Genomic DNA, 26,385 nt, shown 5'->3' on the forward strand with positions numbered 1-26,385 from the left:
CCAAGTACTCTAAGCTGGACTTTAGGAGGTGACACTTCTTTGGCTTCAGTTTCAGACCAAACCCCTCTAGCTGCTGTAAAACCAGATCCAGGTGCACCAGGTGTTCCTCCAGGGACAGGGCAAACACAATGATGTCATCGAGGTAAATCAAGATGGCATTAAAGTTAAGATCGCCCAAGCATCGCTCCATTATCTGTTCGAAGGTGGCAGGTGCATTGGTGAGTCTGAAAGGCATTCAAAGGAATTCGAACAGACCAATGGGCATTATGAATGCCGTCTTCTCTTGATCCTTTTCCGCGACATGGATTTTTCAATACCCACTCGCCAAATCCAAAGTAGAGAAGTACCGAGCACGGCTGAGGGCCACCATGGACTCTTCAATGCGGGGTAACAGGTACACATTCCGTACTGTGCAGCTGTTGAGGCAGCAATAATCCACGCAGAAGCGCAAAGTTCCGTCCTTCTTGCGCACTAGCATGATTGGGACGAACCACAGACTCCTACTCTCTGCAACCACCTGGTTGTCCAAAATCTGTTTTAAAATGTTCTTCACCTCCTGATAGAGTTTAGGAGGAATTTGCCGGTACCGTTCCCTAATAGGTGCAGCATCTCCTGTGTGGATCTCATGCTCTAGGTTGGTGGTGCATCCAAACTCCTCTTTGTGTCGCGAGAAAGCCAGCTGCCTTCTCCACAACAGCTGCTCCACCTTTTCCACATCCGCAGCGCTGAGCCACTCTACAGCCACCTGCATTTGTTCCCGGAACAACCGACCGTTCCACTCCTCGGTGGGACGCTCTTCTTCGTCCACCTTAATTGACAGAATCCATGGGTCCTTGGGATCTGGTTGCAGCATCACACGCCAATTTACCCTGAGCGTAGCGATCGTCACCTCAACTATTTGTGCCAGAACAACACCGGCTGGCACTATCTGTGGCTGGTCCCCCACATTGCACAGCCGGATTGGCATCCTACCGTAGGTGACAACCGCCAATGTGCGAGCTACCAGAGGCCCACCGTCGCTCTCCACTGTATCGGCGGGCTCCACCATCACTTCCATTCCTTCCAGTTTTTGGTAGGTGCAGACCTCCAGGTGTGCTACAACCTACCGCCGGGCGGGCACCATTAATTTCTGCTTGTGGTTGGTCCTAATCAACTCAAGGGGTCCTGGCACCATGGTGGGGTTTGCTCCACAACACTGAACCACACGCTGAAGCACCTGTTGTATTGGCTTTTGGACCGCCAATTTCCTCCAGTAGTGGGGGCCTTTCTCATGGTCCAATAGTCTGTCCAGGCTGTTCATCCCCATGATGACTGGTCCATGGTTGAGATCAGAGCCGCCAATGACCACAATGCCCTTTTTTCCCAGGGAGTGTCCGCAGAGCTCCACATCCATCCACACCCTTTCGACCACTGGAATGGGAAGGTTGTTCACCGCTCTCAGAGTCACCCAGGTCTCCGTCTGTGGCGCCTGCAGATGAGCATAGTGTTTCCGGAAGCACTGTTTCAACATGGTGGTGACCTGTGATCCAGTATCTAGTAGGCACCATTGACTCATACCCTCAAATTTCCCTACCACAATGGGACATTCTCCAATGAACTCAGCCGAGTTGACGATGCACGACACTTCCCCCCCTTCAACGCGGGTTGTCCCGTGACCCCGAGGGACTCTAGTTTAAAATCTTCTGTGGGGCTCGTGCCTGGCAGTGCCGGGTGAAGTGGCCCAGTTTCCCACACCTTCAGCAGTACGCCTCCTTGGAGCTTCGACTACGAGGGCCACCATCACTGCTCCTCCGTTCCCGATCCCGATGGGACACCAGCTCTTTCTGCATTTCTTCCGTTTGCCCCTGCATGACTGCAATCACATCCCAGCTCTCCAGTGGGTGTGACTCTTCTCTGGTGTCCCTAGCTGGATCACGGTGCCAATGCTGGGCAATAGTTTATCGATCCACATGGTCTTCTCGATTCCCTGCGATGGTTTCCGTCATAATCCTCCTGAACGTCTGCGTCTCACCTTGTTCAGCATCACCTGACTCAGGGCCACGTTGCAGAGGCCCATGCTGAATTGCTGTCACAAGATTCGGTCAGAATCACCCAGGGCCTGACAGAATTAAGGTCCCTTCATTGCAGCTCTTGCAGGGCGTTGGCAAACTGTGGGATGGTCTCGTCATCCTGCTGTACCTGGGCGAAGAACCTCGACCGAACTGTCAACACTGACACGACCGTTCCATAGGTGTCTTTCACAATCTAGAAGACACCCTCCAGGGTTGCTCGCTCCAGTTCCGAGGCCAACAGAACCGACCGACGAGTGTCTCCCTCCAGGGCTTGCAGTGCGAGATCTGTCTGCAGCTCTCCAGTTACCTGATAAAGGTGGGCTGCTCCGCTGACTCTCTCTCGCCAATCGGACAGCATTATATTATGCACATAAAACTTCGACAACTGAGCCAAGAACATTCTTGCTGGGAAGTAGACAGGGGATCGATCAGGTGCGTGGACCTGTGATGGGCTGGTCCTGTTGCTCTGGTTGTTTGCTTTTTGGGCGTTCTGTACGGGCTCCATCCTGCTAGCTACACCAAGATGTAAGGTGGGGTTATGAATGGGGGCCTGGGACGGGAAGGAACTCACACTTACACTACATACCGCGTCGGTCTCTGGTCATCCTCGGTAGAGTCTCCCTTTTCCTCAACGGCGTCTGCACGTAAGAGGGGGATATCAGAGTACCCAAATGCAAAGGGGAGAGAGCCCCTTGTCTCGCATACCGGGCACTCATTTTGCTGTAAAGGGGTGGGGTGAAAGGCGGGAAGGACAGTTCCGCAAGGTGAGTGCACCACGGGGAACAGCCCTTACCAGTTTATATTCATGAAAGCTGGTCCACTACGGTGACTCCCTCTGTCCATGCTACTCCAGGGGGTTCTCACTGGCTGGGGTCTTACAGTGCCCTTGTCTGCTGACTGATGCCTATTAACAGAACACAGACTACCTACCTAGGCTGTCCCTATTCTAACTGCTGCTACATTTCTAAACTCGGTCACGCACCAAACCCTGACAACTATCTGGAATGCACAATCCGCAACAAGAGATACACAGCACAGCAAAGATACAACCAAGAGGATAATAGGGATAGAGGCAGAGGGTACAGTATGCAGTTACAATAGAGTGTATAAATACTAGGCAATACAACAAAACACACTCAATATGGGCGTTAGGCTAGAGGTGGCCTACTAAGGTGTTCCTGGGGGTACAGGTCAAGGGACCTAGGGAGGCCAAGGGGCTGTGGCCTGTGACTATGAATCAGGCCTGTGGGCAGTGGCTGTGATTCAGGCCTGTGACTGTGAATCAGGCCTGTGGGCAGTGGCTCTGGCCTGTGGTTGTGAATCAGGCATGTGACTGGGAATCAGTCTTGTGGGCAGTGGCTGTGAATCAGGCCTGTGAGCAGTGGCTCTGAATCAGGTCTCTGAGCATTGACTGTGGCCTAGGACTAAACTTAAGGGAGAGGAACATAGGGATGGCCGGTCTAAGGGTTAAGAGGCCAGGGATGGGAGCTGGGGGGTAGGCCTGAAACTATGCTGGGGCACACACACAGAAAAGAACACTTATCCGTTTCTTCCTGGTCACTGAGAGTCCTTCCGCAGCTGCTCTCCCTTGTGGACCGGCTGTACAGTGTTCTTCTTTCTCTTGTGGCTGTTGCTAGTGGGTCACTCCTTCGCTGCTGTTTTTCCCTTACTCTGAAGGAAAACACTTCTGTTCTGGGGTATCCTCTGTGGGTTGCTGTTCCTTCAGGGATGCTTCTGTGTCTCTCCGTGTGTCTCACAAAAGTCTGCTCCTTTGTTCTCACTCCTTCCCCTGTTTGAAAAGCCCGGCAGGATACCGGGGGCAGAGCTATGGCTGGTCGTCGTGTGATTGGAGTGTTGCCCAATGATGTCACTAAGGCATCACCCCCCCCAACTGGGAATGCAACCTAGCAAAACTGGTCCCGGCTCTCACAATACAGTAATATAGTTATAATCTGTCAAGGAAATGTGAAGCACTAATTATGGATAACTACTATAAGGTCTAAACACACTAGACGGAACTATCTGAAGTTTCCTATATTGAAGCCAGTTTGAAATATCTTAACTTTAATATAATATAACTTACTAGTATTAGTACTAGTATGGCTTAATATAAGTGCCACCAAGTGAAAAAAATCATGATTCTCCTAAAAAGACGGGCTACAAGTTTCTGGCTTTATTATATTGCAGTGCTAACTATAATAGTTTAATTTTTTTATATGCTGAACACCTCTGTATGTGATATGTTGAGTATTGCTGGTTATAATATGCTGGTTATAATATCATTGCCACTGATGCAGTATAGTATAATGTGGTACAGTATATAGAACTCATGGAACTAGAAAATAGTCATTACTTGCTGGGTATCAGCTTCAAAACAAAGGGGCCTATGCATTAAGGCAAATATGGTGAAAAGAATAGTACATTTCCACTATTTCCTTCATATTTGACTTCTTTCAATCACCTTGCTGTCTGCGAGGGCTGCAGTGTGCATGCCTGGTAAAGAAATGTATCATTACCATACAGTGTGTGCACTGCTCCCTCCCCTCCTCTGTACAGCAACATCCTCCTCCACAACAAAGATGACAGACGTCAGTTCTGCTCCTATATTCTTCATAGAGCCCAAAGCTTATTGTAGTTTTGGTAGATTGGACCTGGCTGTATGTTTTTATTCGACCATGCCTGGCTATATGTTACATATGTGGATATTGAAAAATATTTAATATTTGATAAAATTACAAATTAAGTTAAAATATAGTTAAAGCAACAATCCCACATAGGTTTTTTCTTTGAACGTTAAACAACTATTAAGCATGTATCAAATAGTTATTTCTCTTAGCTATCCACCTACAAAACCTTATCTCCTTTTCAAAATCTGTCTGGAGTAGAGACCAGTAGCTATCAATCACATACACGTAGACTCACAGCTCTCAGTATGTCAAACTCTGCAGAATTATAAGCCATTAAAAACAGCCTGAATAAACAAACCAAGGAAATTGTAATTAGAAAGTAACCTGCCACAGTTATTTATGTAAAAAAAACATTAAAAAACAATTTTATCATGAGATTGCTGTTTTAACAAAGACTACATTTCTTTTGTGATAAATAAAAAGTCTGTATCATTCACATTCAAAAACAGAATCAATGATCAAATCCAAATTTTTGTAGCCAAAACATAACTCTCTGTAATGTTTTGATAATATTTTTGGGGATAATAGAAGATCACAGTAGTTCAAAAAGAAAGGGATATGAACAAACTGTGCTACTTGCAGTTGGCACTGACTAGGTCTGATCAGTGGAATTTAATGGGAGTTCTAGTTCTCATCAAGGACCCCCGAAGGGTGTGATGTACTTCACTGCAGGGATCTGACAGGTTGCAGCCCCCAGAACTATCCTCACTAAGCAACAGCGGATTAGATAGAAGCACAACACAGAAATCATAGTATACAGGTTAAGGTTGGGGCAGGAAGAAATTGTTCAGAAATATTTAACAAGCCGGGCTCAGGGAAACAAGAACAAGCCTAGTCAATATCAGACGAAACAGATATATACTAAAACAACACTAATACACTATGTTGCATCAGAGAACAGCCTTACATCACATGCATGTATCCAAATTAGCAGTCAGCATCAGAGATGGAATCCTCTCTATAACAAGCACAAGGACAGGTTTTGTTATAGCATACCTATAGATAGATTATCTGATTATTGACATTGTATCACTACCACCAATTCTGAATAAACAACAAAGAAAGCTGATCTCACTCCAATTGCTAGGGCGAGCCAACTTCCATATGTTTCTTCCAGGACCTCTGGGCCATCGATACCTCTGTCCTTGCCTCAAAGCTGCAATGGGGCCCAAACAGAATAAAACTCCGGCACCAGCTTTGGTGGTTCAATTTTTTAAACCACAACCTTCATCCTCCACAGGGGCTTCAGCTAAAAACAATAAGCCCAATGATGTTAGAGGTGGCCCATCTACATCCCTTTCTGAGTCTACACCTTCTTCTGATTTACTCTCACATGCTGACCTTGATGGCCCACTCACTGTCAAAATGGTGCAGTTGATGCTGGCCTCATTTAAAACTGAATAACAACCTAATAGTCTCACACGAAAGTCTACCTCTTCCTTCATATATTGAAATGTTATCCTATTATTATGTAAGGGGTGATTAAAGTTAATCTATTATACATAAAAACATCAATTCAGAGGCACCTGTACAATTTTCAATTCACAAAATGGTTCACTTAAGGATCAATAAAATAAAAAAAATAACATTTAAACATGTTGGGCCTGAGTCATTAAGGAAAGTAAGGCAAAAAAAGGAGTAAATGTTCTTCGGTATAAACCATGTGCAAATTCATTTATTATTTTGCACATAAGTTAAATACTGGCTGTTTTTCATCTAGCACACAAATACTAGATAGCTTAATTTTTACACTGACATTAAAAGTTGATCCAGGACATGCCCTACCCCAACTATAAATTTGGCCCCACATTTTAAATTTACCCCTCCAATGCAACATGGTTATGCCTAGCCCTAGGTGCAAAATTACTCCATTTCTATGCTTTGCTCACCTTAATGACTCAGGCCCGTTGTGTACATTAGAAGAAAATATTTAATTTTCCACAATATTTATTTAATGTTGCAATGTATTTACTGATTTGGAAGATGAACTTGTCTAAGGCATATTTGTTCCCAAAATCCCAGTTCCAATTCAAGGTTCTAAACACAAGGTAAAGAAAGCTCAAAAGTTTTACTGCAGAGGCATGGCCTATATGCCATCTTGGTCAGACATGCGGGACTGGAGCTCTGTAATTTGAAACCCTAAAGAGACATTTTCTAGGGCCAGTATACATATACTTCCAACCCGCCGTGTTGTCTGAACAACCCCTGCATCGTTGGGATCATTGCTCAGAGTGGTGCTACCTGTCGCTGAGCAGGGGGGCTCAGCGGTAGGTCGCACCACTCTTTTCCAGGTGTCCCTTTGATGTAAGTCCGGGGGGGGGTGTATGGGAACACAGCGATCCAGCAGCAGCTGGGAACTGAGGCAGGGGGGCCTCAGTTCCCGACTGCTGCTGGATCACTGTGTTCCCATACACCCCCCCAGGACTTACATCAATGAGACACCTGAAAAACCCCTCCAGTCTGGTCATACCTCCCGATGACTGCTACACTGCTTGCCGCTGATCCAATTGTGCGAGTGGACTGTGGGCAGCCACTTCTGGTCGGGAGCTGTGAAGGCCGGAAGTTTTGGCTCAGGGGAGACGCCTCGATCCACCAGTAACAGAGCTTATTCAGGCACAGGAGGAAACCCTTGCCACACTACTGGACCCCAAACGCCAGACCAGGGTAGGTGCAGGAATTTCCCTGCAGCCCCTTCTTCGTGTGGGGCTCCTGCTATACAGAGGCCTTGCCTTCAGCATATGCTTAGTCTGCATGAAACACATACTCCAGCCTATGAAAATATATTTGGGTCCATGTGGAACCAGACTGTGTCTCACGCTTGGCTGCTGAACCCCTTTTCAGCCTTTTCACTGCAAGGACACCTGAAGTGCTTGTTCTTCATCACACCTGTGGTATTTGCTCTCCACTGAGATGCATAGAGTCTGGCCTTATGTGGAGCCCTCCACCCATGCCCTCATGACCTCATTTAAATTCAGCTATCTTTACAACTGCTACCATACCCGCCGTCTCTTACCGAGCTGACTCCTATATGTTTCTTCCGTGACCTCCAGGCCATCGATACCTCTGTCCTTGCTTCAAAGCTGCAATGGTGCCCAAAAGGAATAAAACTCCTGCACCAGCTTTGGTGGTTCAATTTTTTAAACCACAGACTTCATCCTCCACAGGGGCTTCAGCTAAAAACAATAAGCCCAATGACGTTAGAGGTGGCCCATCTACATTCCTTTCTGAGTCTAAACCTTCTGCTGATTTACTCTCACATGCTGACCTTGATGGCCCACTCACTTTTCAAAATGATGCAGTTGAAGCTGGCCTCATTTAAAACTGAATAACGACCTAATAATTTCAAACTGGCCGATACTGAGGACTGCTCCCGGCAGAACAACCTTAAAATATGAGATATTCCGTTGTCAGTCTCTAACTCCAAATTGCTTGATCTTGTTAAAGACCTTTTCCAGAAAATTGCTTCTGGATGCTTGGGACCAGGACTCGCTATTGTAACATACCCATCAATATTTTAGATGCTTGTCTCGCACAATTGAAGTCAGACTTTCAATATACATAGAAGACCTCCTCACTGCCAAATCTCGGGATAATCATCACACCTACCATAGAATCTTTGCTTGATGCTAATTATACCTCATTTATTGCTTTATTTGCCCAATCTTGCTAAGTCTTGTCAGTGTCATGAGGTCTCCTGGCTGGGTAGAATAGCTCAATTTAAGATGTCTGCGTTTCCCAAAATGATATACCTATTTTGCACACTCCCTTTTCTACTCCCCAAAATATATATGGATAAACTCCGATCTCTACTCACCACATAAGTGTGGAAGGGCAAACCTCCATGACTGGCCCATTTTGTTATAACCCGATCGAAAAGAGCATGTGGTTTAGCCCTTCCTGATCTACTTAGAAATCAGAAGGCAGCCATGTTGGTCCAACTGTGGGGCTGGGCCCTATCTGCTCTATGTAAACCCTGGGTAGACCTGGGTAGAAACCTTAACTGTGCATTCCTGCTGGCCGACCTACTATGGGTTCCTAAACAGTGGTGTCCAGTCTACTCAGACATCCCTAAACTCACGAAAGACGTTTTGTTGGTTTGGGACAAAATGCAATTAAAGGTAATTAATAAGGTTACCCTTTCCAACCTTTCCTTTCCTGCGCTAGCTAAGCGTATTCCCGACCTTAACCTCTCTCTGTGATTTGCCAGGGGCATTACCTCCATCAAGGTCCATTACATTGACTAGAACATTATATCTTTTACCCAATTACAGGATTGTTTCAATATTCCAAAGAATGACTTTTTCAAATATCAGCAGGTCCGTCACTGTCTCTTTTCTGTATGCTCACAACACATACCCATGCAAAACTCTCCTCCCCTCCTCTTTTCTTAACAAATGACTGGGACGAACAGGGCTGCCATCTCCCTTTGGTTTACATACCTTACAGCTGGAGCTGAACTCTCGAAGACCCTCTCTCAGCTTCTGTGGGAATGGGATATCGGACAGTCCTGGATCTGACCCAATGGGATGTCGTCTATCAGACTGCACACTGCATGTCACAGTGCCTAAACCATATGGAGATGATGTTTAAACTACTCCACAGACTATACAGACTATACTTAATCCCGGCTAAACACAATATTTGGTCTGCACAATCTAAGAATAGCTGGTGTAAGTGTGGCACGGTGGGTGACGTATTTCACATATTTTAGGAATGCCCTGGGGTCCATCCCCTGTGGATCGCAGTATTTACTTTAATAGCGACACTCACCCAGAACATTATGCCCATAGCTCCAGATGTCGCTCTCCTACTCCTTTTATCCCCTCAATTTCCTCGGGTGACCGCTATGTCATAGAACATATTTTCATTGCAACTCGGGCTGTGATTTCTCAGGCATGGATCATCCTCCCTCTCTCTAAAGTCATCTGCGAAGTTCAACTCAGTTTTGAAAATGAAACACTTGGGGTCCCATACACTTCTTCAGCATCATCCTCACACATAAAATTGTTCACTTGGTCTGAATAAATATCTAAACATCCTATTTCATGCAGCTCCCAGAACATTCCTGAGACCCTTTCACAATAGGTCTTTACTTTTTATTATGATTGTGGTAATTTTCTCACTAGTATTTACCTTTGTACATTGTAATACTGCTATTGATATGTGTGAACTGTACCCCCTACCCCCTGTAATCCCTCCCCCCCTTTTCTATCCAATTTTACTTTTTTTTATAATAAAAACCATTGTTTAACTGCTTATTTAATGGGAATTAAACCTTGTAACCTTTGAAAAATAAACCTTAAACAAGGTAACATTAAATAACGTGTATTTTGGCATTACATATATTTTTACTATATAGCTTTGTGCAATGTGTCTTAAGCATTCCCATAAACCAGCAGTGTTCTCATTTCCTAACTTGGTTAACGACTCATTTCTTTACTAATTTGTTCATTAATCTCTGCTGCCTGCTAAAGAACCTTGATCAATATTTCGATCCATTGAGCTCTCAGACATATAATGGCTGTTTGTTTTCTCCATTCCACATTCTGTCACATCTACTGTATATATAACAACTGATACTTGAAGTGTCATAGACAGTACTCCAATACCTAATGGGATAGATAGATCAGGTCTAGTTGGAAGTAAATAAGTTTAATAATGCAGAATATTATTTATCTGGGCACAAGTCAATTGATGTCTACAGCTATCTCTCAAAGCTCTCACAGTCTTGGCGGCTGTTTGTTGTCAATGGACAATACACTGCCAGTATCATAAAAGCTCAATCTGGAAGTGTTTGAGGGCATCCCTGGACCAGAGCAGACATCTGGAAATGCTTCTTACTCTACCAAGGCAAGGTGGTAAGCTACAGGTAAGTAATATTCTGCATTAAAATTAAACGTATGAAATTGCACTTATGGATTGAATTATCCCTTAAATATCTAGAAAACCCACTCCTTGACATTAATATATCATTGTGTTTTATAGATCTCAATAATGTACACAAAATAACTGGAGTTTCTATTCAAATAAAAGTCCACTATGCTCTTTTTCACTCCTTTGCAGTAGGCTGCCATATTAGGAGGAAGGTACATCACGAACACAGAATGTGTGAATGAGTAACAGCTTATCAGACTTGCTTTGCATAAATACACTTGGGGCTATATTTACTAAACTGTGGGTTTGAAAAAGTGGAGATGTTGTCTATAGCAACCAATCAGATTTTAGCTTTTATTTATTTAGTGCATACTACAAAATGACAGCCAGAATCTGATTGGTTGCTATTGCCAACATCTCCACTTTTTGAAACCCGCAGTTTAGTAAATATACCCCTTGATGTCACGACACCACAAATTACTGCATTCTCAGGTTTTTTTTTTTACCTGTATCTGCTGCCTGTAATGGAGGTTATTAGAAATGAAAAATGCTTAAATTTGTTTCAAATTGGCTCTTGAATCGGTTTGTCTAATTAGCTATATAATGTTCAAAATGTTTGAAAATGTTTGAAAATGTTCAATATATTCTCTACCTTTTGAAGGATTCGAAAATTTGAGCAAGGTGAACAGGTTTAACCATGTTTGAGCTGGATGTTAAATACATAAATCAGGATATTCTTAATGCATACTGTACATAAATTACATGTTTATAGTTTTTCTTACTTGTAAATACATGTTCTCTGCTATCTAGTTAGTGTATGCATACTCGTAGGCATTACTATCAGTCAGCACTTACACCTGCCCTGTAGCTGGTGCTAATGATAAGACTAAAAAACAGGTACTCAAGAGCAGTGTCGGACTGGGGCATGAAGGGCCCACCGGGGGAATTCAGTGATAGGGGCCCACTATATTGGGGTGTGGCCAACTTTAGGAGTGGGTGTGGCCAGTAAAGGGGGTGTGGTCAGGCTATGGAGGACAACTTATAGCACTATTTTAAATGTGCACCTTTTGCATTAGACCCTGCCCATTCTACTGGTAGGGAACTACATGGGACCCATTAATAAAACACTTGTGGTTTGGAAGAAACTCCAGTACCAGCTCCTGTCGTCTCCTAATGCACCAAGACAGTTACTTATGATAAGTGCATCATTTGGTTACCTCCAACCCTCGCCTCATATGTTGTTATTGCCCATCATGTATTGAGCTTATTAAAAGCCATTACAAGGGCTACACAAACCAAATAATAACATCATCAATTAGAAGACATAAACTGCACAATTAATTTTTTAGTACAATGGTTACCAACCTGTTGTTGCTGTGACATGTCCTGGAATAAAAGTCAATTCATAAAAAAACAAGTGATTGTAATTCTCAACTAATCTCAGTGAAATCCATCTAATTTCATTTTAAATACGGTTGATATATGCCTATAATACTTTCACTATATCACCCCTAAATTCTAAACAGGACAACCATCAAAAAGAATGCACAATAGGCAAAAGGAAAAATATATAAATATAATTATGTTCTCCTATGCATGTGCCTTTCTACACTAACATACAATATAGACCAACATATTATACAACCCTGAATGATTATATTTTCAACTGGATGCAATTGGAATACTAGACTACATGAAAAGCACCCTTCATTTGCCAGATCTTGTATACACAGTCTGATTATTAAAATGACTCTTTGTTATAATTATTTTTTAAGGACTCTTACAGAATATGCCACTCGTCAAAGACCATACACACAGCATCAGTGCTACTACGGTTGCGTACTTCACCAATGAATGCTTGTTGAGAAGGGAAATTTTAAAAAACAAAAAAATGAACAGAATACAGCCCATCCAAAGCCTGTCACATTTATTCCATATATGCTGGTATGCTGCCAGTGTTGTATGAAAGAGAATATAAATATCAAAGGACGGGCGCAAATGGGGGAAGGGTAAAGAAACACAAGGATTGGGTCAATGAATAAGTCAAGGGGAAAACGGTCCCAAAGTCATTAAAGGATGTTGGTCTTCTAGTTCCACCTATACCGATGTCCCAGATGGTAAACTTACATCAATGTGACCTTTTCTATTCCATACAGTATTTGAATAATGTGTCCTCTTGCTTCAAAAAGCACCACCATGATGTACTTTTACTCCCCTCTAAACCTGTTTCTTCTCCTCACCAGAGTGCACATATGGGAGACCAGGGAGAGAACAGAGAAAGATCTCATGGTGTTTTACGTTCTCTATTTATTAAGTTAAAACATGGGGTTAAAAACACTCACATTTTGTATGTTAAAAAGGTATCTTTCAGTCCATATGTTTCCTCGATCAAACGGCAGTATCCAGCTTCTGTATCCCAGCCACGATCAAACTGGCTGGGCTTCAGATAACCCGGGGAAACTCTGCAGCGTCAGAGGGGGCGTGGTCTATTGCGTCCAGTGTTGCATGAACCTATGATGACCAAACTGACCTTGGATCAGTATGTTGATATCAGGACGTCCTCCTCCCCTGCTCAAACTGCTGAAAAACACACTACCGCGCCTGGGCTCTCTGCATCTGCGCGGTAGTGTGGTTACAGGAGATGTGACCGCCGCCGCCATCTAAACAAAGTTCAACATCAAGCTCCGCCCTAACAACGGAGGGGGCGGAGCTTCAACCCCGCTGGGCCTACCGGTGGATTGACCGGCTGTCCGGCGGGCCAGTCCGAGGCTGCTCAAGAGATACCCTGAGCTTGAATTGGCCGCATCTGCCTTAGCACGCTCTTGGTGAGCCTTTACTGTACATTTCCTAAGTCTGTCTGCCCCTTAGTAGTTCTGTACAGTAGAGAACCTTTTGGATGTGGCAGAACAGGATATTTGCAGTATGAATGTGCAGCCGACAAATCTGCAGGAACTGCTTGATGCTATTATATCAGCATGGACCAGCACCTTTTTGAATCCATGCTATTCTGGGGGTATAGGGGGGTCCTACCAATTACTAGAAAATTGTATCTAATAAAGTGATGAAAAGTGTGGTTACCAAGTCATCTTGGTTTGATAAATAAGTTATAAAGATTTATGTACAGTATCCTTCATTTTAGCTTATGAGCACTTATCAGCACAAATCACGTTGTTGCATCACATTCTTTTGCAATACAATTATTTTGCTCAACACTTGGGATGCACAACATGGCTCAAGAGCTGGCAGTCATGCTCTGATACTGTCACTCTCTGCCTTTCTTTCTGTTTCTTGTCATATGAACTGCAGCATTAGATAACTCATCTCGGTTTCCCCCCCGAAGTCCACTTGTAACAACTGCTTGATCCTGTTGAGGCTTGATAAATTTCCTTTCCTTCCTGACTCATAGCATGCATGCTGGTGCACTCCCACACCCTCAAATTCCGACTGTCTCACAACTTATTCTTATCTGCAATTAGAGTACAGATAATTACATCCTCAAAGTATATCTCTCAGGACAAGCACTCATGCTCTGAACATCGGACTCATATTCAGATCAGTTAGAGTTAGCAATTCTCTGCACTAGTGAAGTATCGTAATTGGGACACTCTGTTTTCACACTAGAATAACTACCAAAAGAATGTTCTGTTTATGGCAAAAATAGATAATGTATGTGCAATAGTCATTAATAAAATATATATATATATATTGCTGATAACAATGATGCATAAGGAAATGTGAAACTTTACTCTGGACATTAATGGGTGAATCACCTCCATTATTGCACAGAAAATTACAAATTTATCCGAGGTTCTTACTGGGCTACATTTTAAGATTCCTGGTCACAATATTAACAAATTCAGTTTCCACAACTAAATAGCTTTTTATTCCTTATCTCATCCATTTCTACAAAAATTTACAATGGCCTTCATCAGTGTCTCTTGCAAAATATGAAGAATTGTTTGCATTTGGATTCCATGGAAGTTAAAAGTGGATTCTTAAAAATAAAAATAGTAGAGATGCTCAGGCTCGGTTACCCGAAAACTGAACACACCTGGGAGTAAATGTATGAACTTCCGGATTTTTCAACTTTGGCGAGTTCAGCGTCTTCAGCGCTTAAATTTAAAGCGGCGCTGCCTTGTAAAGGGAAGTCTCCCTTACAAGGCAGCGCCGCTTTAAATTTAAGCGCTGAAGACGCTGAACTCGCCGGAGTTGAAGAATCCTGAGGTTCATACATTTACCCCCTGAACTTAAGAGATCCAAGTACCGAGCCGAGCTGCCTCGGTACATTTGCGCACCCTTGGAATTGAAAATGAGGCAAAACGTCATTGTTACATCATTGGATCTGGGATCTCGCGAGTTTTGGATTCTATAAGTACCGCCTTCCACTGTGATTCAGCGCCATTTCACAGAGAGACACAGAAGGGGTAGCACAGTTCTTGGCAGTCTCTACTGCAGTTGGGCATAGGTAGAAAAGAAAGAGGATGGGTAGCAGTGTTCTTCAAAGTCTCCAGTGACATTCAGGAGAGCTGCATTGCTCTATTGCTAATTGTCATTTCTGAAATAAACATAATAGGTCTGGCAGGCTTGGTCTTCTAAATCTGCAGTCACATTGTACTGTGTTATATAGGTAACACACAAAGAGGAGAGCTCCATTGCCAATTGTCATTGCTGAAATAGAAATAATAGGGCTGGCAGGCTTGGTCTTCTAAATCTGCAGTCACATTGTATTGTGTTATATAGGTAACACAAAAAGAGGAGAACTCCATTGCTCCATTTCGGGACACAGACAGCATCTTCTGCTTGTCATTGTCATTTTTTAAAAAGTTCTGTACCACTAAGTTGATTGTGTGAGCAAAACAGGGAATGTGATGGAATTTCCCCCGCTTCCCCCGATGTAATGCTTTAACAATATTGGTGCGTAGCGTTATCAGAAAGCACATACTCTCATGAGAGTCCAAGCAGGATAAGCCATGTTGCAATGACATACCTTAGCTTTTCAAACAGGTTGCCGGCAGTATTAAATCTGACCTGCGCCTTGTTTTGTCTCTGATAACCACCTCTCACCTCTGCTGCTCCCCACTTATGGAATTCCCTACCTCGCTCAATCAGACTTTTCCACAGCCTTCAAATCTTTAGATGCTCTTTGAAAACGCATCTCTTTTTTAGAGGTGACCTTATCCATCTTAACACTATTCACGCTAATGCACCCTCTCAACTATCCCAATCTCCACTCTGAGCCACACTCGCTCCTCTTGTTTCAGCTGTGCCCTCTTCCCTTTAGAATGTAAGCTCTCTAATGAGCAGGGTCCTCCATACACTTTGTTTTCATGTCTCCAATTATTTTGTCTGCCTTGTCTGTTCTTGTTTTACGTATGTCTTGTTTTATGAATTTCCTTGTCTTCCCTACTGTACGGCGCTGTGGAGCACTGTGGTGCCTTACAAATCTACGATAATAATAATAATAATAATAATATGCCTCTTAGTGAAGCAGATGATTTACAGAGTAGCCTGCCTCTGAAAAATGCGTCATTCTTGGGTACATGCTGCTGCTGTCCCTGCTGTTGATGGCCAATCACCAACCCAGTGGGCTGTTAATATCATGTAATCTTTAGTTTGCCCAGTTCCGCTTGTCCACATATCTGTGGGTAAGTGTACAGTGGATAGAATGGCATTTTGTAGCCTAATAATTACATTTTTACGAACCTTCTGGTAGAGGTGAGGAATAACTTTTCAAGTAAAATGGTGTTGTGATGGAATTTGGTAACAGGGACAGAAGACCTCAAGTAACTGTCTAAAACCAGCTGCATTAATAGTGGTTATTGGTTGCATATCTAATACTAATATAGTCGCCATGGCGTCTGTGATCCGCTTTGCGACTGGGTGACAGCTTTCATACTTTCTTCATCTTGCAAAGGATTGTTTAACAGTCAGTTGTTGTAAACTACTAGTAGTCTTCTTCTTGGTCTGCTTCTGGGTTGAAGATCCACCCTCAGCATCAGGAGCAGCAGCAGTGGGCCTAACAATCAGGGATTCTTCTGAGGAGTCCTGGATAGGGAAGGAGTCACCTCACCTTAGAAACTTTGACACAGGACTTACTCCGATCACTTGTGAGGATATTGATGATGAAGGTGTTGGGGGTGTAGATTGAAGGTGCTGGGATCTAGCTGAGAGAAGGGAGGTAGATGATGCTGGACTGCTTGCTGTTATTTTTTAGCATAAGTTTCTGATTTTCACAAAAGCTTTCCATGAACTTGCTTCAAATGGGGTAAGATGGATGAGGTTCCTAGATGGTTAAGCTCCCTACCTCTACTCACTGTGGCTTTACAATGCTACAAATGGCTAGACAACTGTTGTGAGGATTTGTGTAAAAATAATTCCACACATAAGAGGTGGATTTTTTGGTCTTATGCCCAGGCATGACAATTACCTTCCTCTTATCACTGGCAAGAACTGTTGCAGTCTTTGTTTGAAAGTGTATGAAAATAATATTGTGACCTGTGAGGTGGTCAAAATTGACTGAAAATGACTTGAAATTAGTCTTATTGAGGTTAATAATAATGTAGGGGGGGGGGGAAAGCAAAATTATGTGATTTTGGCAAAAAACAATAACCAAAACCAAAACACAAAGTTAATCCAGATCCAAAACTAAAACAAAAACCAGAACACAGGGGTCAGCGAACATCTCTAACAAAATACTGGTATCTATGTCAGTGCTTTCAATGCTAAGAGTTTTTAACGCTTTTAATGCAAATATTCACAGCTCAGAGTAACAACTTTGTTTATTTGTGTATTGTCAGAATTGCCCTCAGCAGTTTAAAATAGTGCAGACACCCCACTTCACTTATTGCTCAGATATCCCCCACACCACACTGACAAAAGCTGCTACAACTGCATGGATACAAGTCCTGCCCCCTGGGCCCTCCCATTACCAACTTTTGGTTTAGTTTTTGTTGTAAAGGAGCGCTACACTCTGTCTCCTTACTTTGTATTGTTGTCCCTGGTGGTCTAGTGAGGACAGGAAGTGGGCTTTTCCCGACGTCCTTCCAGGGACCCTGACAGAAACGGACACAGGTTTAGTAGTTGTGTACTTGATATGTAAACCTGACACCTGTTGTTATAAGTCCCCAGAGACCACATAAACAGTGACTGGAGGCCTCCTATGTATAGTAAAGGAGTCTGCTCACAATAACTACATCCTGCCAGGACGTGCAGCATACAATATAACGTTTATAAGAACATCTGCATATATATAAATATATAAGTGTAAAACCAATTGCCTGATTGCTGACTAACATTAAACATCTGTAAGTAACTGCTGTTAACCAACTGTTACGACTGCTCCAAATAAACCAATTAAATTGGTTAAGACAAAAAGTGTATTGTGGCTTAACATCCACCACCAACGTCGATGGTTCTTTTTGTGAACATGTTTTATCTAACCGTGCATCCACTTACTACAACTATGAATGTCTCTGTAATTGTCATATTAACAAATATTCCCAAATTAAAAGTTAGGATAAATTAGACCACACCTACATTTGGCCAATCCACACCCATTTTTCCTGACCATTTTATGTTAGGACCTATCACATGAAATTCACAGAGAAGCTTCTTAATCACAAAGTTCTATGAGTGTATTTATTGATCACTGACTCTCATAGACCTGAATGGGCCCAGAACATGCACACAATCATATGCTGTGTCTAGTCATTCTGCAGCCTGAAAAAATGATATCAAATACAAAATATCTTTTAAATGTGCTGTGTGTGTCATTTAAAAAATTGCCATTTTCTTAAAATTGTACAAAAAGGTAAATACAACTAATACACACATTTACCTCAAGAAAATTGGCATTTTTAATATTAATTCCATCATTTTACTGTCCCGCAAAACCTGCTTCCTGAGACCCATAAATACAGCCCTGCTCTGGACACAGGCACAAGCACCACATCTCACAATAAAATGCATGGCTAATATGAGTCGCTTTAGATTATTTGAAATTCAAATCCCACAATGAGATTTCTAGAGATATTCAAAGGCTGTTTCAATGAGAATGAAGAAAAATTATCAGGTGAAATAAAGAGTCCTAAGTGTGTTTGAGACACAAAGAGGAATTGTGGGTAGGGATGCAATTGTTTTGTTTTTTTCAATTTAGTGATGAATGCTCCAGTTCCACTTTCATTTAATTAAGTTTCTAATACATTATATGTGGGGGGGGGGGGGAATAAAAAATAAGAAGGTATGTGTAAGTATAAAAACTCTACTGAACAAAAAGAAAAGAAATAACTAGGTGACCAGAGAAAGACTAATGTAAAATCAAATAAATGAGTAGGTAATAACAAGAATAAGCAAGATTGTAGAGAAGAAATAACAGCATAGAGAAAAGAGGGTGTGAACAGTATGCAGAGAGGGTGAAAATAGCTGAGAGTGAGTCAGAAGAAATCATAGGATTTATTTTTGCTTTGAGACAACATGAGAAACAATATGATCAGAGTGTTTGGCTGTTGAGAGTTATGCAGTGGAGCTGATAGTGTACCCATTCACTATATCCCTTCTTTCAACTTTCATAAAATCGGGTAACAATCCTTAGGTTACTTTAAGCATAAATACCAATAAAAACAGAAAACCTGCCATCAACAATAATTTCCCTGCTGACATAATTATTGATAAAAATGATACATTTGGGATTAGAGTAACATGATCATGATTGAATGTATATACTACATAATATATACATAACATTGTGTAATACATGTTTACTTGTATAGTATATGCATGTAAACACAACTGTGGCAAAGGTGTTGACATGAGACAACATAAATTAAATGTTTAAAAAAGAAGCCTTTTCATTATAATAGTAGGACAGCTCCCGCATTACTAATGAACAAACATACCCAATGGACTAATTCCATGATGTTTTGTTACCACAATGTTCACAAAAGCTTTCAGCTCTTTAACAAATGTTAAGACGTGCAGTTGTTTTATAGATATGTGTTAAAACAGTAATTAAGCTATCTATCCTAGCATTAGTGGCCTATATGTGACAGGTAAATTGTAACACTACACATAGTGAGATGACATAAGGCTTGTCCAGCTCCATTCAGTTCTATGTCATTTAGTGGTGGGTCTGCGCAGGGTGCAATTGTGTTTGTTTCGTATGGTTTTCTACTTTATTTCCCTTTGTGTTATATTAAGGATGAAGATGACTTTGGGCTACATTAGGAATAAAACTACATTTGTATTTAACAGTTTAATAAATTGGGAAATTATGGTTTGGGAGTGTCTTTATTTTGATAAAATGTTGTGTTTTTTTCTATTAGATATGTTTGTGGAACAACATATTCCAGCGGGCCCTGACTGCAGGTACTTGTAGATACACAAGCTCCAGCATGCCATGGACATGCTGGGACTTGTAGTTCTAGGAGAAGCCCATGTGATATTAAGCACAGTGGTGTTTTGCACTGGGGGTGAGGGCCCCACTACTTTTGGAGGCCCAGGGAACTCTGCCCCATGCTAACAGGGCAAGGGCCCAGCCTGGCATAGCCCATACTTACAAGAAAAAGATATTGAGAGCGCAAAAACTGTAAGCCAATAGTTAAAAATATAAACAATTGAATTTATTGTATAACCACATAAAATAATAAATAAATAAACAAATAAACCCAATAGATAAAAATATTGAATAGCATTCTGTTTGTAACTAACAATGTCTCAATCCAGCTCTCTTAATGAGCAGAACACTTAGAGAAATCTCTCCTGAAGTGTATTAGCCCATACTTGCCTACTCTCCTGGAATTTCCGGGAGGCTCTTAAGTCCCCCCAGACTCCCAGAAGAGCAGGTACTCTCCCTGATACTTGTGGAATGGGGCGTGGTGATATTGTTGAGTCACCATAGTCCTGCTCCTACTATAAAATGGCAAAAGTCACAGCATTGAAAAGTGGGAGGCGGGGCTTAATGGCGCAGTTGCGTCATTAAGCCCCGGACCTGCTATTCATTTCCGCTCAAAATTCAACATTTTATAGTGGGGGCGGGGCTATGGTGACCCAGCAACGTCACCATGCCCCATCCTACCCCCTGTCACACATGACCTATCCTCCCTATATCTCCCGGAGGACAGGTCAAAAAAGGTGACAAGTATGGCATAGCCTGGTGCTATTGACACTTTGCAGGGGAACCCCATGCTTGTTGTCCTCCTGTTTTAGTGGTAACCAGCCCAGGCTACAGCACAGGCACAGTCTAAGCACTGCCTACTTGTGTTCCTATGATTCACCCATCTCATAAAAGCAACTTCAAATTACTCCTGTACGGCTCATTTGACTCTATTTAAAATTAAACAACTCAATCGAATAGACAGACAAAGGGACTGTGTGTCGTTCATGTGTGTCTGGTCTATCAATTCAACGTTATTAATACATTGCTTTACCCTGCACACTAAGGTCACCAGATTGTTAAAATCCAGGGAAAAATAAAATGTACGTCAAATAGTGTGTTGCTGGAGAGGAGCTGGCCAGCCCTTAGAAGTCAGTCGATCAAGAGAGTGTGGTCAGTTCACTGAGGCAAGTGCAAAAGATTTCTATTAAATGGTCAGTAATGGACTGAATCCTGATGAGGGGGACCTCATTACTGGGAAACTTCCAGGACCTAATAAACATACACTGAAGGTTTTGGGAAATCTGAGCACATCAATCAAGGTGTTCAGAACTCACAGGTTTCCATTACTTGCTCATTTGGCTAGTATCGAAAAACACCATCGACAGAGCATTTCCTAATGTTTCTAAAGGCCCCATTCATTGCAGTGAGATTTCAGATAATGCACATGTTTTAACCTCATTGAAAAGCACTAGCGAATGCTTTCAGTGTCAATGCTTTAGCAAAAATAAAAAAAATGAATAAAATGTATTTAATAAAAGCAAACAAACAAACAAACCGTTGAATACAAAATTAAGTTCAAACCCACCCCACACAGAGAGGAACAAAGACAGGCAGCATATCTGATGGTGGTGAGATAGCTTGCATTCAGGGGAGTACTTTCAACTCTTGGAGCAAACACAAGCTAGTGGCCTTGACTCTTCTATCAGTGTGCATCAATAGAAAAATGGACGTGATGGAAAAGTATATGGGCATAATTTTGTTTAATGTGGGTGTGGTTTTATATAGCCAATGAAATATAGTTAAGTATCATATCATAGAGTTATCAAATACAACACCTAACAGCCTCATCTGTCTATTATTAAATGCAGAGGCTATCCTTGTAACCTATATACAATACACATAGCTTTCTAGTGACTCATGTACAATATACTGAACAGAGTATTCTAGTGACCAATATGCAATACAGGGAGCGTCCTAGTGACCTGTATACAGTACTACAGAGAGCATTCTAGCGGCCTCTAAACAATACAGAGAGTATTTTAGTGACATCTATATAATACAGAGAGCTCCCCAGTGACCAATATATAATACAGAGAACATTCTAGGGACCTCTATACAATACAGAAATCATTGTGAGCAATATACTATAGAGAAAACATTCTAATTATCTCTATACAATACAGAAAGCATACAGCTGACCTTGATACAATACAGAGAGTATCTTAATAAACATTTTAGTGCTCTCTATATAATATAGAGAGCATTCTCACAACCTCTAGTCAAAACGCAATGCAAGATAATGAATACAACCCTATGCTGGAGCCCACAGTAAAATGCAGTCCCCCCCAACTCTCTAGTGGTGTAACCGTGCAGACCCCTAAAATCTCTGGTGGTTTTATAATGCAGAAAATCCCAAATCTCTGCTACCTTTACTATACAGACCCCAGACATACAGTGGCTTTACTATAGAGACTTCAGATCTCTTATGGCTTTATAATACAAATCCCCTCACCTCTATTCAAAAATCAGACCCCAAATCTCTGGTGGTGACCCAAGTTAATTATTTACTAATCCTTTAGTCCAACACTATCTACTGGTGTGCTGGAGAACAACTTTTGTTGTTTTGGGATGCCATCATCAGACCCAATAGAAAGCTTCCCAGGCTCTGATTTGTAGGATACTGTATTTCCAGCCATTGTCAGTGTGTGAGCATTTCCATTCTCAACATTTACCATTTCTCCACTCAAATGTGTTTTACGCTATCTAACCTGTTTAGGAATGTAGTGCGCAAAGGACACATTCTATTTGTTTACATTTGACTTAATATGGCTGTATGGAGTTACTTACACATTATATTTAAGGGTCAAAACAATGTACATTTCTTTGTCATTGTGGACTTATAATGTGACAATAAATGTTGGTGTTCCATGCATACATCTGATGTCATGGGTGCAAAGCCAAAAACAAGATTCAAAATAAGCTCAGCGGGTGTATTATATCTATACCGGGGCTTGGACCCTGTCACTAAATACTGTTTAAACATCCAGGTTAATCATATGTCTTGTGAAATAAGCATTGTTTTTCATAAAAACAGCCTGGTTTTTCATCATCTTATCTATTTGTGCCTCTCAGCATTAGAATTCAATGACAGGTATGAGATGTCCTTTATTTTTGAGTCATTATATTCATATTATCTGCAAGGACTATTAATAGTGCTTACCAAACATACAACAAATAATTCACATACTTACTGAATACAATTGGGTTCAACCCATCACCTATACTGATAAATCCAAGCAGATAACTGATGCCCCCAAGTGTAATTGCAAATGTCATAGATTATAAATCAGCAAGTGTGTGCTTGTATGTGTATGTCTGTGTGTGTGTGTGTGTGTGTGTGTGTGTGTGTGTGTGTGTGTGTGTGTGTGTGTGTGTGTGTATGTGTGTGTATGTGCTTTGTATGTCTCTATATTCCTTTAACCTTCCTTTCTTTCACTGTCTTTTTTTCTCTCTATTAATTATTTAATATTGGCTTCTCATGCTGCATTACTGCTCGTTAAGAGCTTCCCTAGAAAATCTAATTCTATCAGCACTTCAGGGGAATTCAGAGAGGAGACTACAAAATGAGAGGGTGGTGAAGGAGAGAGATGTAAAAATGAGAAAGATGTGGGGAGAGAGACCAGCAGGAAGAAATAGAATGGTTACTAGTGATAATCATTATATAAGTGGGACAAGAGTACTGGGTCCATTTCAGAAGAAACTATGAGAAATACAAGAGTGAAATTTGGATGTTTTTTAAATGGCAGGAAAATAGAAAAGAGAAATGAAAGGACAAGATAAGAGAGATGAATGAGGAAGATAACAAAAAAAAAAATTACGAATGACAGGAAGATAGAAGAGAATGATTTAGGAAGGCTGTGAAATACAGAAAAAGAGAGATATACAAAGATCACCCACCAACTGTGTTCAGAGTATTGAGATCACCATTAAAATCCTATTAAGCCCATTAGTGTCTGCAGGAAATGTACAGAATTGGTTTTATTTTACTCAGAGTTTCCAGAGCATATGAGGTCAGCTCACAGCAAATAATTTAACCGATGCATAAATATCACCAATAGCATTAAATCCTGCTATTGTACCAAGTACATCCCAAGCACAAACTTAAAGTGAGAATTTTTAAAAACTCACTGTATTACTGTATAAATTTTATATATTTAATTATGGACCTGAGGTACATTTTTGTGGGATTGTGACCGTTAGATTGAGTTGCAGCAGTGTTCTGTACTTACTTCTTTACTAGGCACTAAGTGCCTGTAAGGAATCAAAGTTTATTAATGGTGACCATAAATTAAGCTTATTAATGGTGACCATAAATTATCTTCTCTTATTGCATACTTATCTAACACAAGTTTCTTTCTGGGGTAATCCTCTGATATAGATGCTGCCTTCAATGGGTATTAAATGGCATTGATACCCCCAACCAAAACACACTATTTAATGCATTTGGCTGCTTGGCAACAGCAGGCTGCAACCGGCTGAAGAGGCCATTACATGACTGGATGAAAGCACTGTATGATTGACTTAAATGCACTTATATGAAGCCAAGCCTCCCAGCCTATTACATTAAATAAGGTGATTTGGCTGGGGATTTAGCAGCTGTGAAACAAAGTGCTTACCATAATCCATAGATCAAATCCAAATGTTACTGCCCATAAAAACAGAAATGTAAGTTTTATGGAGAGGTACATACGTTACAAAACAAACTTTTTAAAAATTCCCACAGTGTAGCAACTGAAATGAAGATAAAAATTAATGTGTACTCACCTTGAAGAGTCTCAATATATTGGCCACCATAATAGAAACAGAGCTAGATGATGCTCCAATTACTCCTACCACCCGTTCAGGCTGTGCAATGATAGGATTTCCACCACTCAGGCAGCGGACTTCTGCCCTGTCCTTATCTATAAGAGGCTGGACAAAGCTCAGAGATTGCTCTAGAGCATGGGTATCTCGTGAGCAGGTGTCCAGAATTCTTGCACCTAAAGTGATGTTAGGCAAAAGATCTGGATCAGCATTGATACGATCAAGGGCATAGAGCATTGCTTCTAAACGATGTATTCCTTTCTCCTTCTTGAGTTCTCCACATGCTCTGCCATCACTTCCCCTCCCATGAACAGGGAAAAGACCACCCAAAACGAGATCTCCATCTATCCTCACAGAATTCATGTGTGGTGAACTCTTTGGTTTGGACCAACATGTCCATGGAGTTAAAAGTAGTAATGTGTATGTTATCATTATAAGCTTTGCCATATTCATACTGTAAGTTTTTAGTAAACCAACAAAATTCTCTCCTCTCTCACACTTCACACTCCAATCCTCAGAGGGTCTGCTTGATTATTTAAGGTGCCAAGGCCATGATTCTGTGCAGGTATTGGTCCTGGGCAGTATGAGGCATCGACAGTTCTGGAAGAAAAAATGCCAAGAACATAAAGATAATTAAAATTTTAAAAAACAGTTATGACTGAAATTCCACCTTCATTTACTGACCATATCACTTATACTGTGTTGTACACCTTGATTTGGGTATACATTTAATGGTTAATATTGGTAGTGGTGAATGCCCTTAGCTATATACATCTGCTCCAGAATTTTGGGGGAAGACAGCAAATTAGGCAATATGGGGTGCACTTTTTTGTGCACATAGCCCAGAAAAGGGAATATTTCATCACACAGCACAGTCTGCTATCTTGTTGCATCTTCCATCTTATTTTTTTTAATTTTTTTTTATATTTTCTAAAATACAGTTTATTTCATCCTCTTTTTGGTGCTGGATATCTTGTAAAATCAAATGATCATTATATTGCATGTACTTTACATAATCACCACACTTACCGTTTTATTTAAATGTCTTGCCTTTGTACATCTACCTATTTTCAGGTGCGCCCATCTTGCCAGTCCTATTAAGGTATGCTTATTTCCCTACTCTATTCCAGGCATGCAGGCACTTTCTGAAAAAGCAGCCATCTTGTCCCATAAATGGATGCTTACTGAATGCTAATGTTGATTCATAACATCAACATTGTCTGTTTCCAGGTCCATTATCCTGTGGGTCATTTCATAACTTATATATGTATGTCTTTAAGAAGTAGTATTTAATCCCAATTAACATTTAAAACATTTGAATAACTATAGGGATTTTTTTATAACTGATCCTTTGCAAAAACATTCATAGTTTATAGTGGTGCAGCAGATGTGGAAAATTGTGAATATGATATGAATATGATATGTAAAATTGTTGACTGATTTGGTAAAGGCTATATTAGCTAATTCAAAAATACTCCCATGTAATAAAATGTGATTGTTTGTTATAAATGAACATGTTGTTTCAATTCTATTCACG

At 41.3% G+C, this 26,385-nt stretch overlaps 1 protein-coding gene across 2 annotated transcripts in view; it reads right to left on the reverse strand.

Annotated features, from left to right (window-relative positions):
* Positions 1-26,385, reverse strand: part of GRM4 (glutamate metabotropic receptor 4) — a 184,999-nt gene that overhangs the window by 145,481 nt on the left and 13,133 nt on the right. For both annotated transcript variants that reach the window (XM_075195731.1, XM_075195730.1), the window contains exon 2: positions 24,810-25,448. In XM_075195731.1, coding sequence (XP_075051832.1) covers positions 24,810-25,301 — 492 coding nt within the window. In that variant the 5' untranslated portion in view covers positions 25,302-25,448. The remainder of the gene's footprint in view (positions 1-24,809; positions 25,449-26,385) is intronic.

This window comes from Mixophyes fleayi, chromosome 2, assembly GCF_038048845.1.
Source record: "Mixophyes fleayi isolate aMixFle1 chromosome 2, aMixFle1.hap1, whole genome shotgun sequence".
NCBI lineage: Eukaryota > Metazoa > Chordata > Amphibia > Anura > Limnodynastidae > Mixophyes > Mixophyes fleayi.